A 21,099-nucleotide genomic window follows, 5' to 3' on the forward strand; every position below is an offset into this window, starting at 1 on the left:
GCTACCTTTTTTCCTGAATACGGTTAGATAGTTTTTTACCCAAGCTCAAAATCCAGGTCTTGTCTCCTTGTTGTATTTTCTCATGAAGATATCATTTTACACCTAATTATCGTGACTTTTTTTTTTTTTTTTTTTTTTTTTCGAAACTGAAAACGTATCATAAAAGGTTCTTGTTAAAGAAAAGTCAATGTCACATTTGTCACCATGAAACAGTGCCTATTGCGGTTTTGCGGATATCCTGTATACGCATAAAGCAGTAAATACGACTCTGGGCGTATCTGTAGGTAGTAGAAGGTGAAAAGAAGTCTGAGAGAAGCTAACCTTGTCGAGAGGTCCCTTCGGACCTCTTGGACCCATTCGTACGAGGGAATGGCACTAATTGGCCTTAGACTTGGCAGTTTGTCGTGTTTTTCCCTCATCTCATCTCTTTCTTTTCCCGTCTCCCGCTGTTTTTTTTTTTTTTTTTTTTTTTTTTTTTTTTTACGTTGTATAGCATATCGATGAGTGTCTCGTGTTCAAGATTTTGTGACCACATGCTTCTCTTTTTTTCTTTCTTGTCTTCATTGGTGATGAAAAAAATTGGCTCCACTAGTTTTAGATTTGATTGTTGACTGAAAGATTAGATAATGGAGTCTTACAATTAGTAGACTTTATATATTTAGTAATTGAGAATTAATGTACGAGTACTAATCTATATTAAACAATATCTATTTCTTTTTTTTTTTTTTTTTAATATCACTCTTGTATTATATCATGGCCTTGTGACTATGTTGGCATAATTAATACACATTAAATAGTGTTGTAAAAATGTAAACTAGAGTCTTTTACATCGATACTTTATGTAAATTGTCGATTTACGTTTGGATATTTGTAATTTTAAATCTACTTTTTCTCAAGACATTCATCGACGAAAGTTATCATTTATGCAATTTTTAAATTTTCAACGATAATACATTTTCTATAAATAAGTCTTGAATTCAAATTTTATCACGAGCAAAATCTACTTGAGATTAACTAAAAAATATAATTTCATTTATTTGTTTTTCTAAGTTTAATTTTCAAAAATCCTCTATTTTTATAATTGTTTATAATTAAAGAGCTACAAGTGTCCCGAGGCATGATTTTGCAGAGAAAATTTGGACTCGGAATTAATCAAAGAATCCGCAGGAATAAAAGGAGGGGAAAGGATACCCTGTACAGAGAGACTGACGCGTTCTATCGACAGCTATTGCAGTTATTCCATGTTATCCACTACCGTGTGTCTTTTGATCTCTCGGTTCGATTTTTCAACGAGCGGGAATATAAGAGCGAGCAAGAGGGAGCGGAAGAGGTCGTGACCGTGCGACGACACCGTCCCCTCTGCCCTGCGGCCAATCATCTTACAGTCCAGACGAATGGGGAATTGACACGTAAACGCCAACGGAATTATTCACCGCTAATGGGAAGATGAATGCTATAGATAAATTTGCGACCGAGTATTACTACCCGACCATTAGACGCTTGCTATGGATTATGTCGGAATAATCGAATTTGTTAGTAGCGTATCTCTCTCTCTCTCTCTCTCTCTCTCTGTCTCTCTGTTTCTTTTTCTTTCTCTATATATCTCTACTTAACTATCTATCGATCGTTGTCGACGCAACACTTTTTTGATTCGAACCACATCGAATGGTGGAGGGAATTGAAAACTGTCAACTGGGAAAGAATTTTATTGGCTAGAAATAAATGGTAGAATTTTTAAATACTGTTTGCGATTCTAAAAGTTTAAAATTGAAAAACAAACTAGCGTCGAGTCGTAGTGGTTTCATGCGGGAAATTAGCGGCACCGGGGGACGTTAACGCGAAACTCGCACGAAAAGGCGCAAATTGCATCGAGCGTATAACGTTAGAAACATTTATATCCCACCAACAGTCGAGCGACCCTTACGTTTCTGCTCGTGTCTCTTCTCCCCAGTATCGTAACACACACGAGTGGACAAACATCCCTATTATTTTCCACGAGATCGTCCGTGACCACCCCAGTCGTCGTAGACTCCCTCTTCGTGATCGTCTGTAATTTTTCGGCCAGGCGAGACGAAGCGAGACGCTCGTCTCGTCCCCTCGAGGGCTTCTGGGCGTTAAGCCGAATTAACATAAGAGAGTGTGTGCAAACACGGAGAGTCGGTAGAGCGAGGTGGAAGGTAGCGGGAGAGACATATACCGGGTGAGAAGACAGAGAGGAGGAGAGGTGGGAGCGAGAGACAAACGGAAGGAGAAGGAGAGGGAACACGATGGGAACACGTGTCCCACACGGAGATAGTTAATTACTCGTTTGTGCTGCGCCGAGTCGGAGTCATCTGCAAGCGAGACGGGGCGAGTATCGCGTGGGACGGACAGAGATGCAAGATATATCGAGGGAAACGCGCGCGCACGAGAGTAGGAGAGCGAGACGCGACGCGGGTGAGAGAGCAAGACGGCACATTCCTGTTTCATCGGACCCGTTGAGACCCATGCTTGTCACGAAGGTAGGGTGGGGGTGGTCGCGGGGACTGTGTGCGCGCGCGCGCACGAAAGAGAGAGAGAGAGAGAGAGACGAAAAACGAGGATGAGGATGAGGTTAATGATATACACGCCGGCTACCGTATACTACCGTCTCGAGCTCGTCCGCGGCTACCATCCAGCATCCTTTCGTCGTTTCCTTTTTTTCTCTCTCGTCGTCCTCGCGCCTTCTCCGTTATTCGCTTTCTCCATTTAGTTTCTCACAGATATTCCACGAATTTTTCTATTTTTTATTTATATCTTGTATTTTATGTAGACAATGCTATATATGTATATAGCACAAACATTTTTGAATAAAAAAAAAAAAAAAAAAAGGATAGATACTGCGCATAGTTTCGTATAGTGTGAAAGTTGTTCCCTGTTTTTATAAAGTAAAGCATTCTTCTTGCTGTAAAGAGATTGACTTTTTCCTTTGAAATACGAGAAGCTACAAAATGGAGGAAGCGGTATCCTTGTGTAGAGTTCTGTTCCAGGTATTACGAAGTTGGCCCGCGGGTATGTAGTGATAGAAATAAAAAAAAAAAAGAGGGATAAAGTTGAGTCGCACAGTCGGGATCTACATTAGCTATAGCTTGTTCGCAGATAAAGGTCGACTACGCTCTTAAAAACGCTCAGTCGACCGTCGAGAGATAGCTTCGATAATGGCTCGACAACCCGGAGACATCAGGGAGACATTCTTTTCTTCTCCCTCCGCTCCATCGCTCCGCGTTCGTTTCGTTTTTCGACTTGTATTCTCTCTTTCTCTCCTTCCTTCGCTAAGCTGGCCTGATTGTGTGAGCACAGAAAAACGATTAATGCGAAAACGAAGCTTTCGGAGCGCATCGAATTGAACGCAGTTGACTCGTGTGAGTTGGGGCCCCGTCGCGTGATGGACAAAAAATTATTTTACTTCTTACGATCGTGATGCGACATATGGTCTTGTAGCTCTCTTCTTGCGTCTTTATTTTTTTTTTTTTTTTTTCCTAATTTAATAGAATGTATATAAATGTATCGCTGTAAAATTCTCTTTTTTCGCTCTCTTCTTTCTTTATTAATTTTTTTTTCTCTTACGCCTAATCGAGAGTACTTTCAAGAACGCCTTTTTTTTTTTTTTTCCTTTTCTTTCGTTGAGAATCATCGATTGTCATTTTCAATTCGACCGGGGTGCGCGTTATGACTCAGCGTGATCGCGCATTTATGATGTACGATACACAGACAGTTGGGGGTGCTGCTCGCAAGAGCGGCGATTAGAATCGCAATTTAGATGCTCTCGAGAGATGTGGCCGCGTGCTCGGATTTCATTGCCTCGACGTACACACTCCCTCGTCGCACGAGGGTGACAGACAACAACAAGGAGGGGTGCCGTTCGCCCTTCATCCTCGGTTGTCGGCGTGGGTAACGAGATTATCGTGAAAAGGGAGCGGTAAGAGAGTTGGCGGTCGTCCTCGTCCTTAGAAATTTCATTTTGACGTTACTGGCTGCGATGCGCGGGATGTCGTAAAAAAGAGAGGGGAAAAAGAGCCGGTAGTATCGGACCCCGGGAGATTGGAAAGGGGGGGGGGCAGCATTGTCGCAAGTGTCGAAAGCGAAAGAGGGTGGGTAGGTAGGTAGATACGATCCCATCTTCCCCTTCCTCTCTTTTCTCGCCTGACTCCTGCTCCGGCGTTCAGTTTGGCGGTAATTATAACATATTCCCGCGATCTCTCCCCTCGGTCCCGAGGGAGACGACCCTCGTGTTACAGATTCCCCGTCGAGTATCCGCGCGACGCCCTCAAGGACCGTTGATATTACGAGAGGCGCGATGCTCTATCGAAAGAGGGAAAAAAAAAAAAAAGAACATCGTTTGACTATCGTGAAATATTAAAAATTCACACAACAGCTGCGGCGCCAAGTTTGATGTTAATTCGATTTATTCGCGCGCGCATCTATAAGATGACTGTTTCGTTGACAATGCGGAATGAATGCCCCGCCGATAGAATCAATCTGCAAAAAAATTCTGGAACGCGCGAGAGAAAGAGAGAGAGAGAGAGAGAGAGAGAGAGAGAGAGAGAGAGAGAGAGAGAGAGAGAGAGAGAGAGAATGACGAGCGTTTTACGTAAGGGTGAATCGTTCTCGGGGAGAGCAGCTCGTAAAAGGGCGGTACCGGAACGGGCAGGGGATAGAGAGGAGGGCGAGAACGGGGTTTATGACTGTAACAGATTAGGTGGCCGAACTGCCAGGGTGGCTCCCGCCGTGCTTCCTATTATCGCCGGAGCTTTTGTAGCGCCGTCGCTTTTGTCAAAGTCCCCTTCCCTTCCCTTTCTTCTTCTCCTCCTGCTCACGTTCCTACCGGCAACCGAGCGTACCAGACGATGAAAGGGAGACGAGGAGAGCAAACGGTTGTTCCGGAGAGTTGGGAGAGGAGGCAACAGCAGCAGCAGCAGCAGCAGCGGGGCACGACAGTTGGCCGATATTTGAGCTCCCTTTGTGTCGTTAAAGTACCACGCGCGGCTCATTCGCGCAGTCCGACGGAGTTTTCTCGTGGCGCTTTTATCTACCGTCGTAGTTTTTCTTCTCTCACCCGGGAGAGAGTCTTGTCTCTCTTTCTCTCCATTTCTGTCTCATTCTCTCGCCTTCAACGAGGTCGAGAGAGCCGGTCGAGGATGGGAAGCGCGCGCGCGGAGGAAAAAGACTCTCTCCCCGAGGTTCAACTAGTAATTACCTGGTCTACTCAGAACGGCCGAATCATAGCTCTCGGGTCCTTTGTTTGCCCGCGGCTTCTGTTCGCTTAATCTTTATTCCTCCCTTTTTTCGTATGCTCTTTTTTTTCCCCACCTTCCCCTCCCCCCTCCCTCCGCGGTTGTTCCCGGCTCTCTCTCGCTCTGTTATCTCGTGTTTCACCTCGAGTCTGTCACGTTTAACATTTCCTTTTACGGCGCGCCCGATGTAATATCCGCAAAATACAACAGGATACAACAAAAAGGGGTTCGTAACCTTTTGATTTCTGTATTATATATATCTTCATTATCACGTTGACAAATCCACGTAAGGGTATAATGACTTTGATAATTTCTTTTTCTATTTCCGCAGATTTTTACTCTTTTTTTTTTTTTTTCTCTCTCTTTCGTCGAAATGCATAAAATAATTTTTGGCGCAATCGTGTTTTCAAAGGAGAATGTCAGGTTCGATAGAGAGCAGTCATGCCAACATTTGCCAACGGCAAAACGGAGTGTATAAACGTCAGCATCCGTGTGTTATTAAGTTAAGTCTCCTGTGCAACGATCTCTGGCGTGCACAGCTGGTTGTCATCGTTGTCGTCGTCGTGGTCGTGGTTGTCGCGTCGTGCGCACGCGAGACGCCATGCAAAGCATTCGAGTGTAAATACATGAGCGTTTGAGAGAGAAAGAGAGAGAGAGAGAGAGAGAGAGGGGGGGGGGAGAAGAGAGAGGGTGGCACTTATTCACGTATCCAGCGCCGTGTCGGTGTGACGTTATTTCGCGAGAGCGCCGATCGTATCGTCTTAATTGCTCGGCGGGTTAAACTACCGCGGTCGCCTCTTATCGAGCGATCTGCACGAGTGCCTACCCATGTCGGGACAGAGAATCGCGCGTATGTATATTCGCGTCAGGTGTTTGCAACTCGCTTGGCGTCATCGCGGGCTACGCGACCGGTTAGATTGACGCATGTAAAAGAACGTATTATAGATACATTGCTGGCACAGATTACCGCCTTCTCCCGTGAAATAGCATCTTGCGCCACAATGCTTTTATTAACCACGCTCTGTATACGCCGACTCTGTACCCCCTGCGCTTCTCGTAAATTTAAGTAGAGACGGTTTAGCGAGAATTATGCGGGACTGCACGAGTCTCAATTTAACAATAGAAACGCTCGTTTCTTCTTCAGATTTTCCTTATTTTTATTTCTCTCTTCTGATACGTTAATCCCCTTCAATGTGAGAGCTTATTCATAAAAAATATGCAGGATAAACTGTTTTACAAATTTACAAAATAATGGCACGTTATAGTTTTTGAGGATACTAGATAAAAAATTGTAGTCAAATTTTCCAAATTTTAAATGGTAGTACATCTTATATAATTTTCAAAAATGTTGAATAAGAAATTGTATTAAATTTTTAAAGTTTAAAAATAGTAGATTCAATACAGCGAACAAAAAAGTAAAAAGTATATGAAAAAATGAAGTTTTGGTTTATTTCTCCTTTGAGAATAAGAATTTCTTATCGTATTTTCCAAATTCAAAATAGGTAATTAAGTAAAAATCAACATTGATAGCGTTGTTGCCCTGTCGACAGTTGGCTGATAAAATAATTTTATAAAATATTATACGATCCCGAAAATATAATAAAAATACAATTTTATTAATGACGCATGCATGCGTCAACTATGCAGAAAAAAAGACCATTCTAAGAATATTTTTATTCTGATATTTGAATCTTGAAATAAAATGATATAGCGTTAAACGAGTATACAAATTGCTAGTTCAAAGACATTTAATATAATTCTACCAAGAAAAATATATTCTTATTATGCAAGAATAATTTTGAATAGAGAAAAGAAAAGTATTGGATTGACAAATAGTATATTGAAAGAAAAAAATTATTATAAAATTAAAATAATAATATTATATTCTTAAGACAATTACAATATTACGATATTCAAATAAATTGTAATGCAATATTGTTTATAGACAGAGAAAAAGTAAGTGTCAAATCAAAACTTATATATTTATATGAACGCGTTCACTGTTTCATATATACGCAACAATTTATAATCTTCTTGAGAGAATTTAAAAATCTTAAATTTTAACAATATTATTATCTTATTTCAATACTATAATTGTCATTTCAAGAATAAAATAATTATTTTAACTCTAAGAAAATTATAATCTTTGATTTAAACATATGTGTTATTTTCTATCCAACATTTTTCTTGATTGAACTAAATAAAATGTCTTGATCCAAGCAAATTTTCTTTGTTTAACGCAATATAATCTCATTTCAAGATTTACATTTTCAAACTAAAGATATTGTCAAAATAAGAACATTCTTTTTTTCACTGTGTACATATATTCCCGAAAGAATGATCGCTAAAGTATACGAGTTTTAATTTGATACTAATGTGTGTTTTTTTCCGCGCACGCTGAAAGCCCATCTTCCTCGTGACGCATGTACGCGTCAACTACACTGAAAATAAAATTAAGATTTTTTTTTCCCTTTTTTTTTTTTATACACTTGAGAAATTTCGATTCGCATTTTTGCGCGGTGGAGCGCGTACGGCGAGATTTATCGCGACGCGCGCGTGTACGAAGATTGCGCGAATCACATGACGGGTGACGGGATATATAGCGCGCGCCGGTAATGGTTAACGAGAGTAGAACGAAATGCATGCGCCGCGGCACCGGCGGCGCACCGCAATTTCAGCATACCGAAGAATTACGTGCGCGAAAATCGTCTCGTTTCGCGATAGAGACTCGCTTTCGCGCGCGATGCGGGATGCGCGTCGCGTCGCGCCGCGTCGCGCCGCGCCGCGCGCTATCATTATTCTATGCATTATTTATGTCATTCCCCGTGTGCCGAGTACAATGTGGGTCTACGAATCAAAATGCATTGCTTATGCAAATAGCGGTCGTGCCCCGCAGTCTCGGGGCGAATTCGCAGTCTGCTACGGGGAATAATCATAATGATCAATAAGATACAACCGCTCGGTACGTCCGTCGCCCCTCGCCCCTCGCTTCTCGCTTCTCGCCCCTCGCCTCAACCCCGCTCTTCTCGTGTATTCTCACTCCGCACCTCATGCAAATCTTGAGGCGTATTGTCTGACGATATTACAGGAATTGTTATCGCGTTGCATAATTTCAGTGTTCGATCGTGCTCGGGTTTGCCGAGCTCTCTCGCGCGCTTGCCTGGCAATCGATTTGTATGTAGAGCCAGCGTTTCGATTTCCCTATCGTTTTTCGGTCAATTTTATATCGCGGAAATTGTAAAAATTATCTAAATTAGAGCTCATTATAATATCGTGGATTGCGGTTGATTATGTTGCGCGCGATAGCTCAGATTATTGCCAGGAAATTCAGATTACGGTACTTAAACCGTTACGATGAGATGAAGCTTGTGTTGTATCGCGATATCTAGTCTACGCTGTGCGCGCGTTATTTCGACGATATTTCGCGACCAGTGGCTCTCTCACGGAATAACGGAAGGTGGTAGAGGGAGAGGAGGTTCGCTTATAGGGCGAACGCGGTCGGTTCTGGTCGCCGGGGTGGTTTTGGAATCCGCGCCACGAGTCGGTGGTTTTGCGGTACGGCGGAAACCGCCGACCCTCTCGAAGCTCTTCCCGTCCGTTCTCCCTGTGTTTGCGTCGTCCTTTTGCGTAATCCCGCCATGGCTTAGCGAGTTTCTCACGAGAGAGTCTCTAAGTAAAGCGGGCGGACGAGTACACCCGGCCACCAACTCTCAGGACTACCATCTCTTTGATTAGCGTGGTACATCAGATACTGCCGGTGATACAAATGGCTGCTTCTCTCGAATCTTACACACGTTGTAAAATTAACTAATCAAATTCTTCATTATCTTCTTTTAGAAATAAATTACAGTGACGCATTGTTAACAGTAGCTTTTTGTGTGTATACAGTTTGACGTATAATTTTTTCAATAAAACAAGAGTCGATATACATATAAATTGAATATTTAGAAATCTATATAGAGAGATTTTTCATATTCTACATTACAAATGGGCCCCATGACAAGAGGAAATTTCAACATTTCAAATAATAGACACATGTTCTGATTAATCCAGCAGCGTTTCAATTTGCATTAGACATACTAATGCAAGTCCGTTTAGCGTACCTCGAGATGAGCAAATGTTCTTGGCACTTGAGCGCGCGCGCGTGCCTGGTGTTTGGTTACGGATTTGATCTCACAGGCGGGGGACACCGTAGAGAGCAGTTAACCTGTCCGATAATACGTGCCGATAATCAAGCATCTAGTGGATGACGGACGGCGCGATCGATGGAGGTAACGTAATTAGACGCGGCGATACGCGCCACTTAAGCGTACTTGAGTGGCTGCAAACGCAACCGATTGGGTCTAGTTGCTATTAGCGTGGCTCTCTCTCTCTCTCTCTTTGTATGTGTCGCCGGTTGCCGGTCGCCGGTCGCAGGGGCAGCCGCGGTGTCCATAAACGGCGACGTCGCCCGTCGTCGGCTTTAACCAACGTCCATTGAACGGCCTCCTCGCTCCATTGAGCCGTTCGCGATAATATATTGCGAAACGGCAATCCCCGCTATCATGTCCAGCCCTCGATGTATTAAATGTCGCGCAAGACTGGAAAACCAATAAAAGCGCGATCGTTGCGCTTTAATGCCAATTCTTGTTCGCCCGTTTATCCGGACCGGGCTATCGTTTTCACGCTCTTGTCACGACGATAACGTGCGCGCGCGCGCGCGCGCGCGCTCGCGTCGGCTCTTGATATCGCGCGAAAGATAAAAAAAAAAAAAAAAAATACGCGGCGCGTGTGGGAAGAGGGACGGGAATGATGATGCGAGAGGGAGGAGGCTATCGGATAATTAAATCGGCCGCGACACGTAAAGGACACTGATTGACGTGCGCGACGGCTACGTTCTCTCATTATTCGTCGAAACGACATAATTCGCGCGCTTCGCTTTTCGACGGACGCTAAACCGCGCCGGTGTTGCTTTCCCTCGTCCCGTGCGCGAAAGGCCATCGGTCGCTAGCCTCATTCGATTAAAACGTATAAAAACGATAAATGTTTCACAAACAATTCCCGAGAAAGAGAGAGAGAGAGAGAGAGAGAGAGAAATATCTCCTTTTTTTGTCTCTGTCAACAAGCCATCTCGTTGCTCTTTCGACATTTGTATACATTATAATATTAAAGATATTACTTTTTTATTATACGTGTTGCCATTTAACAAGGCTTGATTTATAAGAATTATTTAAAAGAATATAATTAATTGACAAATTTTTATTTTACAATTTTCAACGTATGTGATATATTTGGCTCCTCCTCATTATAAAAATGATTCTACAGTTCTCTATCAATTTTAGAAATAGCTTCATCGTTTGAAGCACCGAAAGTAGCGGTATGTTGAAGGCGGTATAACTTTTTTTAGAAATCTTGGAGGGACGGCAATCAGAACTCTAATAATTTCTTAAAATTTTTGATAATGGAAAAACTTAACTTTACGACACACGTCGATTCTTAATATTCTGACAGAGTTACATTCTTGTCGTATCGATCTGTTAACGAGCTGTACCGGAAAATGACAAACAGCACTTGGTAATCTGACGCCCGTTTCTCCGTTCCGCAAGAGCGAAAGCTGATAAATTAATTGGATTGACCGTCGTGACTTGTCGCATACAAATTGGATCAATGATTTAGCTCTGTGCGATCAGCTGTTCGCCAATTCGCATTAACTTTGCTCTTGCGTTCGTTAACGTTCGATAAATGAGAGAGAATTTCTGCTCTTGTGATGTTGCGTTTATAAAAGTCGCTTACGGAGAACATGTACCAACGTGCGTGCGTGCGTTCGCAAGCAGACACGCACGTAAGCGTATGAGCTGCACAATATTGTCTGCTACGGCTTCACCCATTCCGGGTTTGAGCCGTTTAAAGATATTGCACGCCTGCCGCGCAAATCCTCGGCCTAATTAGAACGTACATGTACGATAATGCACAAGTCGAGAGAAGCCCGACTTGAAGCCGTGAAGATTAATAAAACACGTTGCGGTGACTATAGATGTACAAGTAGCAAGAGGTATACACGACCTTCTCTAAAAGGGCTACTATACATTAAGATACGTCGACGATACGCGTACGATTTTACGTCGTACCATTTCTACTGGCTTTTTAATAAGTATAGAAACAGAAGAAAGAAAGAAATACTATACACAGAAATTAAAAATGTTTGTGTAATAGAAGATAATGCGTATAATAAATCATTTTTTACGTATATAGTAAAAGTAATGCGAGAGAAATTTATAACACGTATACGTAAACAAGAAGAATATCGATTTGTTGAACATTTATATTTATTTCTATTATTATGTTGGGACTATATCGCGTGAACTGACCGATGTCACGTACAAGTCATTAGCGCAATAATGCGTCCAAGAGTTGATTTTTATTTTACGAGTTTTGGCACGATTTTCATTACGCGGTCGCGATCGTCGGCGAATCGTTAGCGAGTTCCTGCACGAAACACCGCGATTCCGGCATTCTTTGGCCGCCGTGGAATCTAGATCGTGTGACGCGGGAGAACGATCGGGCGAGGGAAAGGGAGAAAGGGAGAGGGGGAACTATTCCGGCTTTTACGAGGCCATAGTGGCGTATCCGTTTTGCGGGGCACGACGTGCAAAACGATCGATAACACGCTCGTAACGTTATTACTAACAGGTATACGGAGGTGGGTAGCACCGGTAATAATGTGGCTTTTACGCTCGTGGGCGCTGATACAGCAGCCACCAAAGTCAGTTGACATTTGCTACAGCATACTCTGTGACAGAAAGAGATAACACATCTTGCAATATTGTTTTATAATTGAGATAAATATAAATAATTAACTTTGTGAAACATACACTTTAATACGGGTGGGAAACGTCAGAGAAAGTTTAAAATTGCTGCTGTATTCCGTGATTAATTCTAGTATTCCAAATTCTTTTTTTTATTGCTTATTTAAAACTAATATATATTTAAATATTTTTTTTTTAAATAATGTGATGAACCAATCTGTGCCAAGCCGTAACAATTATCAAAGTGTAAGATTAAAAAATAATATTTATGATATGACATGCTGCGTTTAAATAATTACTAAGCTAGCTTTTTATTCAGATCGTAATTGAGCACAAGTCTAATTTCTACATTCAAACGTAAATAATAGCAAAGTCGTTGGTTTGTATAATAGTTTTAAAAGTTTTCCTCCCTTTCAGAAATCATTGAGCTCTAACAATAAGAAACAAGTTTTACGTTATCGCTACATTTATGTTGTAAATACACAATGCGATATATAAAGAATAATTATGTACAAATAGAAACGTAGTGTAAATAAGATACAAAAAGTATCGCTCGAAAAATTACCAGAGAAATTAAGATTTATAATATATGAAATTGGTAATATTATGTATTAAAGTTTTTCTACGAAAAATATCCAAAGTTATTGTCTGGCAAAAATCTGCAAACATCAATTCTGTTAATACCAGAACAGAAATAGCGATAGCGACACAATAAAAATAAAAAAAAAAAAAAATGTATTATAGATTAAAATTAAAGAAAAAAAAGAAAGTATTAATTCTTTTTGGGATACTGTTTTTTTTTTTTTTTTTTTTTTTATCGAAACATACGTCCAAGTGGCAACATTTTTTTTACCCGACCCAGTATATCGATTTCAAGTTACCTGGGAGTCCTCGGGACACTAAAGTCTCTCAGATAAATCTTGGGGTATTATGGGCTTTAATGGCATTAAGGGAATGCGGTACACTGATACATTTAATGATGTTTTTGTGTTGCAGGGTCCACCGCAGCCTGGGCAGCCGTTCAAATTTTCTGTCGGCGAGTCCTGCGATCGTATCAAGGAGGAGTTTAATTTCTTGCAGGCTCAATACCATAGGTATCCCTCTTTTCTTAATATTCACAATTTTGTAAACTCAATACAATTAATCTCGGGGATGTACGTAATATTTCAACTTTATTTAAAAATAAAACGAGATAAAGCTAATTTATTACAAACTACTCAATTTTTATAATTCTTATTCAATATGATAATAATAAACGTACGTCTCCGTTATCTGGAACAGTCTTTACCGACGTAAATTTTCCTACAATTTTTTTCTTACATATAGATTACGCGACGATATATATTTTATTGCGATTAATTGATTGATGTAACAATTGCGATACTTTAGAGTCGAGATATCGACGCAACTTTTATCTTAAAATTTACGCCGGTCTTATTTTTAAGTAAAATTTCCGGACTTCCCGTTTTCTCAGCGAAACTACACATTTTCCCAACGGATAATTGAGCGCGATGTATACTCTGCCCGGTGGTTAGTAGTTTGTCGAACGGAGCAAACGGGTTCGCGCCCATAGACATCGCGCAGGGCCGTATCCATTAGACGTGCGTGCAAATACCGCGTGGGCGCACACGCGAAACGTACGGACCGACGGACCGACGTACGGACGACGGACGACGGGCGTAGGCAGATAATTGTTTGTCCGACCGGAAGCTGTGTACATCAAAGTATGTGCACGGCCTGGAGAAGGACCGCGTTTGGATAGTGCGCCTGTGTACTGTGCAAGCGTGCACGTGTCTGCAATCGCAGAACGGCAATGGTTTCCTCGTGAAACGTCGCGTCATTGCTCTTTAGTAGATTTGCCCAAAGCTCGTTACATAATTATAATTCCTTCGATCGTTGAATTTTCGCTTCTAATCATTGGTGCAGTCGAGTCAGGGTGTCTACGCCCTGGAAAAACACGCAAAACCTGGAATTTTCAAGGATTTCTTGGAAAAATCTGAAAATTCATGTGAAATTTTATTGGGATTCTTAGGTAATTAAAAAAAAAAAAAAATTCTCTGATTTTACTCTATCGTAAACGAGCCATGCAACTATGCGTTTAAAATATTATTATAAACATATATTTATTTTTACTTATATTCAATGTTTTGACAAAATATATTGAATACATATCTTTTGTAATTTTTAATAATAAAAAAATTAAAATTTCAAGCAAGCTAAAAATGTTTTTTTCCACTAGGTACATTTAAAAACCTAGCACAATAATATTTACAAATTATTTCAAGATATGTTAATGCCTTTATATGAGTCAAAAACATTAAAAAACGTATAATAAAAAAAATGTATTTTAAAAAGTTGTATAAAAAAATCTTTAAAGAAATATTCTTTTTACTTAGAATTTTGAATAAAAATATTTGGAAGTTGAAGGAATTTCAGAGAATTTTTTACAACATTTGAGTAGACACCCTGCGTGTATATCGAGAAAAAAAATTGATTTCCATTTTACGAAGATTGAATGTGTAAAGTGTCTAAAATGGAAAAAGAAAAATCATTAAAATAGTGCTATTAGTAGTTTGTCTAAATTGCAATAAATTTTCTATGTACTGCGGGAATAATATACATAAATTTCGCAGATTGCGATATTAATCACAGAAAGGTAAAAAAAAACGTGTCCGACTGCGTGAAACTGCGAAAGCCTATCTCGGTCGTGCGTAGTAATCGCGCGTTTAAGCGCGCAACGCGATTCCCGATAAATCGTCCCGTAAATCGTTGGTATGGTGTCAATCTGAAATAATTAATTGACTCTCCGACTGTGCGAGTATTGCTGCTTGCGTAACGATAGTTGCCGCTCGCAAGCACGATCGTTAATATTGTGCTAATTTATCGCCTTATAAATGAGATTGCGTCGCGTGTAGCGTACTTTGATTCGGCTTTATATACGAATATATTAAACAAGCGTCCGTTCTATTTTTTCTTTGAATTAAATTAAATGACCTCGCATCCGGTATTACGTGGCTTCTGAATTTTTTCCTACAAGAGAAAAAAAAAAATTAAAAGAATTTTTTTTAACATTATTAAATTTTTGCATCGACTTGGTAATGAAATCGGTAAAAACTATCTTTATTCCGTTTTTTCTTTCTTTTCTCGCCGAACCTTTTATGCAGCTGTTATTGTAAGACCTCCTTTTTTTGCGATACATATACGGCGTGTTATTAAAAAAAAGGCGCGTTTTTAACTTAATGTCGCGATGAAGAATGACGCACGGAGAGACAATGGCTCCGACGATTTCGAGGGCTGCTGGATATTAATGCTCTATTCTTGTTCTTCTTACACAGCCTTAAATTGGAGTGCGAGAAACTGGCCAGTGAAAAAATAGAGATACAGAGGCATTACGTGATGGTAAGCCGGGAGAAGGATGAAAGAACGTAGAAAGGGGCAGCGCGTTAACACACATACATACATACGCAACACACATACCCATAGAATCATATAAATCACCTTGCCGTTGTTCCCGGATTAAAATGCATTCGTTTTCGTCGCGCGTGAATTTGAAAACGATATCGCTCGGTCGCGGTCGAGCTATTTCAATTTTCGCAAACCAATTGCAAAGAAGCTAAAAGACAGGCGAAATTATAAAAATAAAACCGATTTGACTTTGCCAGAATTAATTTTCCGATAGTATAATGGGAGCGTATACTTTTGTAACGTTTTTTTTTTTTTTTTTTTTTTTATCGTACTTGGAGCGCAATTGGGATAAAAATGACATGGATCCGCAAAATAATGTTAGAGGGGTTATATAATTCCGGGGGTGCGGGGGTATAGAGAGAAGCAAAACGCGAAAACCGGTAAAATTATCATCGCGACCCGAGCGCGCCGAAAATACTGGGAACACGGAGGGCAACATGGATCATACAGAGGATGACGCACCCACACTCGCGTTATCGTTAGGTATATATATATATATATATATATATATATATATATATATATATATATATATATATATATATATACAGTCACGGAGCAGCAGCAGCAACATCAGCAGCAGCACCAGCAGCAGCAGCGACTACGGCAGTAGCAGTAGCCCGATGCACTCGAGCGTTACAGGCACATACGAACGCATTCATTTGCCGCGGTACACAAGCGGTTTTGTCGGCCGTCGTCACCGCGAGATTATTTCCCTTGCACCGGAATGCCGGGCTAAACAAAAATACGGCGCGGGCTTGTCGTCGTTAAAAAAGTTATCGCCAGCACCGCGGACGGGGTCTTTGTCTGCCGCTGCGATGTCGCCGGGTAACGTGGTGGTCTCGACCAAGTGAATATTAATATGCGCTTTAACGCGTCGGAGAAAAGCGCGACGCGACGCGACGCGACGCGACGAGACGAGACGAAACGAGGATTAACTTCTTAATGAACCTGCGCACTGTCGATTCTCGTATTGATTTCGTATTAACTTTCTTAACTCTCCGGACGGGAGAAGTGAATTAAGTGGGCGAATTTTTTCTCGCGATTACATCTCTTTCGCAAAATTATTAATTACCGCTCGACGGGGATAATATTTTCGTCGTAACAAAACAACTATCTAGCGCGCGCGCGCGCGCGTTTGTATTTACATACGGCTTCGTTGTTAATCGAACGCGATGTAAATTCGACGAATGCGTTTTTATGAATTATTCGCTCGCAATCGCGACGCTTGCAATATTTTCCACGATCAACTTTGATAAACATGAAATTCAAACATATTCAAACACACACACACACACACACACACACACACACACACACACACGCATATAATATATAAATATATATAAATACACACACACAAAACATGTATACACAATGGCCAGTATATAACAATTATAATCAATGTTTGTTGCGGCTGCACTAATTGTGTGTTTTTAATGGCTTGGCTGTGCACCACCCCTTCGCAATATCCCTCAATTTGGGGGCGTGGAAGGAACAAATCGGTTCGGAAGGTTTAAAAGAAACACGTGCGAAAAAATCTGGGGCAGATTAAATCGTTGTATCATCGAACAACGCGTTTCAAACATGATATCGGGTCCCTCATTCGCCACGGAACCCAAGTCAGACCCTCGACTCGTTGATGTCACGATAATCCCTCGTTTAATTCGACATTATATTTCTCTATTGTGGCCGAAATGTGCCACAAGACTCCCCCGATGCAAAGCGAAAGATATAGAGGCTCCCCTATGCTCTCCTTTATTTTGCCTCCACAGCTTTTGAATGTCGCCTGCACTTACTAATGTTTAGCTTACACGTGTGATTTCCTGCTTGTTCTGTCCAGTATTAAGTTGGAGCTGGAGAAACTCGCCCAGGAGAAGACGGAGATGCAGCGCCACTACGTCATGGTGAGTCCACAAGCTTACAGAACCTATCGCAGAAACAAAGCGACAGTAAATCGTATTTGTTGCAAAAAAAGAAAAAAAAAAAAGAAAAAAAAGGATTGAACGGCGCGATGTTTTATTCTCGTTTCACGCCTCGAGATGAATCCTTAGAAAGCCTATTTTATCTCTTGGGTGAAACAAACTACGAATTATAGGAAATATTCTATATCTAGCTTGCTCGTTAAATTTGTGCCACGATGCGATACTGCAATATATCAAAACGTAATTGTTATATAGATTTATATTTATCCGGAGTGTCTCTCTTACTCTTTGGAAAAACATAAAAAACATTCTCATTCTTCACTTTCTTTGGTATTTGGAAAAATCAGAAAAATCTCAAACAAGTTTAATTAGGATTCAGAGAATTTTTTTGAAAATTCTTGTTTGATAATTTTGCTATCATATTGTAAATTGAACAAGTTAAGCAAGCTATGTGTTTATAAAATATGTATTATAAATATATCTCTATTTTTGTTTATATATTTTTAACAAAATATTGAATAGTACACTCTTTGTAATTTGTAAATGAAAATTTTATGCAAATGAAAAATGTTTACTTTATGAAAGTTATTATATTCAGTATATCTATACAAATCTAGCACTTAAGAGGCTCTGCGTTCTTCCTTTGTATGAGTGAAAAAACATGAAAAAATGCACGCGATAAAAAATTTATTTGCCAAAGTAGATAAGTAGAAATCTTTAAAATGTTTTCTCTCTTTGGAATTTTGAACGCAAAAATATCTGCAGGATCAATTTGTTTATAAGATTTAAATTAGAGATTGTAGACATCCTGCTCTCTCTTTTTTTAAATACTTGAACATATTTAAATTACACGCCTGAAAAACTTGATACATATGTATACATATGTATATCTTTCAATATTTAATTCGTGATTAAAAAAATATTTATCCCGCGGTATAAGACAAGTAATTTAGGGATTACATCGTGCGCGTGCCACGTTGTTTCTTCGCCATCGTGGCTCTTCTTCTGGCTTTGTTTTTCGGCTTTGTCCCGCGAGGGTATATACATATACACACGTAGACGCCGGTAGAATCGCGGCTTGCTTTCGCTCGTAGATCTTCGTTATCGCGATACACCGTCGCCGTGTATGCGTCTTCATTAGCTGCGTGAAGCGTGAAGAGGTGCGCCACTTTCTTCGCGGGAGGTCGAAGAGTACCGCTTTTAATTTCACGCCAGTTGTGCCGACATCCTCGCGGCATCTACATTTTTTTCCCATCTATCATTTGGGAAAAGAAAAATTTACAGATGTGCATTCACAGTGTGTTTATCTTGATATGTACTTTGTATAACGCCTCGTATAATATTCAAGTTATATCGCTTAATGTCCACGGGACAGCACAAATCTAGATCTTTTCTAAAGATTAAAATATAACATATATATATATATATAGATAGATAGATAGATAGATAGATAGATATAGATTTTTTGGTCAACTTATAATGAAAACATTTATCGTTTCGGTCGATTGTTTTCTCCGGAGAAATAATGATGGAAGCACGCATCTGTTCGCGGTCGCAACCCAAGTTTACGATCCGGAATTTGTTGGCCAAAGCTCGCGAAGCGTGCATTATAGCTGAGCGATAATTTATAGGCCGTAGTGTACGCGCGTTCCATGCAAATAACTTCATATAAAATGCGCGGCGCTCGCTCTCGCGTGGACGTGGCACTTCCGCCGATTCACGCCGACACGAAGATTAATCGTGCGATCGTCTCACGTACGTACATACGTAGCGTGTACGTCGTATAAGAGCTGCGTTACCCAGGTATGCGCTCTCGCTTCCCCCATCGATCGATCCATCTTCAACGTCCTCTCAGTACATAGGATCCTTTTATCCCGCGCCTATCGATCGATCGAATCCCGCGATTCACACGCGCGAGCGTGACAGCCTTTAAATGTATACATATCACACTTTATCCCACTTTCGTTCATACACACACACATATATATATATATATATATATATATATATATATATATATATAGCGCGCACGCTTATTGTTCTGTTCACCGCGTGGTAACGAACGTCGACGCGAAACATAGCGAAACCACGGAATGCACTTAATCAAATTTCGATTGACGAGCACACGAAAGCATATTTATTGCGCTATCGTTCTATCGCGCCGTTTTATCATTGATGATTGATTACCGACGTAGCAAGAATTTATCGTAGTATCGAGTTTAGGGCCGGCGTTAACTAGCAACAGGTATGTACGTACATACGTACGTACTCGCGTCAGTCGCGGCTAAACGGCTTTGCGTCGCGCGAATCATCGATTCCTGCGGGTACAATCGTAGCGCGTCCGTCGTCGACCATCGCCGACATTCGGTCAAAGTATCGCGTATTTGCTTTCGGTGCATCGAGCATGTAAGAGAAAGAAAACAAAATAAACTGTCCTTTCGCTCGTTAAACATTACGATGATTTTTCTCAATCATTATCTCGCGTATAAAGTAGCGATGGGCGATCTCGATTCGATTTTCAGAAAATTCATCTTTCTCCTCAAAAAATCGATTTTTTGAAATCGATTCTTTTTGTAGAAAATCGAATTTCGATCTGTTGATATGCCAATTGATTTAAAACATTATCTTAATCAGCCAATTATTGGGTTACACGAGGATCCAATTGGTTTATTGGCTTCACGGGGAGACACTGTATCCATCTCTTCATCTTATTGCAAGGAAATATTTATCAATCGTTGCTACGTCCGTACCAGCTGACCGTTTGTTCTCTAAGACTGAGAATATTATTACTGAGAAAAGAAACAAATTATCTCCTCAACATTTACAATGTATATTATTTTTAAATTCCCTATCTGCGCACGAATGGAAAATTGAATAAATATATTAAAAAAAAGAAATATTTTAAAATATTTTTGAGTGTCTCCGAAACTAATGTGAAATAATTTTATAAATCAAATTATTTTAAAGTAAAACATAATTTACTATAATTATACAAATATAATCCATCTGACAAAATTTTGACTTTTTAATTTTTGTTGTGTAATTTTGATTTTTTAGATCAATTTTTAGGAAATCGATCTCAGTTACTTCGATTCAAGATCAATTACAAAATCGATTCTTTGTAAAAAAAATCGCCCATCACTAGTGTAAAGCCATTCTCCCCTCGAATTTTTCTCGCGACGTCGCGACGCGCGTTTTCAGCCGCGACCAGCGGCTGCGTGCGAGACGAAGGATGCTCTTCGGTTACCTACACACCGAGTCGTTACACAATACCTAGGACGGCAACAGAGAGCATTACGCCTTTACGACTCTTTCATGTAATTGTCGAGCTCGTGGACTTTTACGAGCACGCGAATCGCGAGCGCGACGGGAGGCCGCCGGCCACGAAGCACTTTGCCCGACGGCGCTCTCGCTCGATACCACCCGATACATTAGTATGAGTACGTCCTTCGTTTCGTGTTTCCGCTCGCCAAGTGCAAGCACTAACCGCGCCAGTCGCCAGTCGAGTGACTCTCTGAGCGTCTCCATTAGATATAAAAATAACATTAGGTATATACGAAAAGAATACCGTGCGTGTGCTGAGGCTGAGAGAGGATTAAAAGCCCTCTGCGATGCGTCCTGTTGAATTGATCGAATCGTTTCGTAGTAGCATGAATACGCGAGCGTAAACAG

The 21,099-nt window shown here is 40.6% G+C and overlaps 1 protein-coding gene across 7 annotated transcripts in view; it reads left to right on the forward strand.

The window, feature by feature from the left end:
• Positions 1–21,099, forward strand: part of LOC140666094 (protein groucho-like) — a 73,503-nt gene that overhangs the window by 7,569 nt on the left and 44,835 nt on the right. For 3 of the 7 annotated variants that reach the window (XM_072892885.1, XM_072892887.1, XM_072892888.1), the window contains exons 2-3: positions 13,034–13,131; positions 17,346–17,409. In XM_072892885.1, coding sequence (XP_072748986.1) covers positions 13,034–13,131; positions 17,346–17,409 — 162 coding nt within the window. Of the gene's footprint in view, positions 1–13,033; positions 13,132–15,372; positions 15,437–17,345; positions 17,410–21,099 lie in introns of those variants that run through there. The other 4 variants (XM_072892886.1, XM_072892891.1, XM_072892889.1 and 1 more) reach the window with 3 other exon arrangements.

Source organism: Anoplolepis gracilipes, chromosome 5, assembly GCF_047496725.1.
Source record: "Anoplolepis gracilipes chromosome 5, ASM4749672v1, whole genome shotgun sequence".
Taxonomy (NCBI): domain Eukaryota; kingdom Metazoa; phylum Arthropoda; class Insecta; order Hymenoptera; family Formicidae; genus Anoplolepis; species Anoplolepis gracilipes.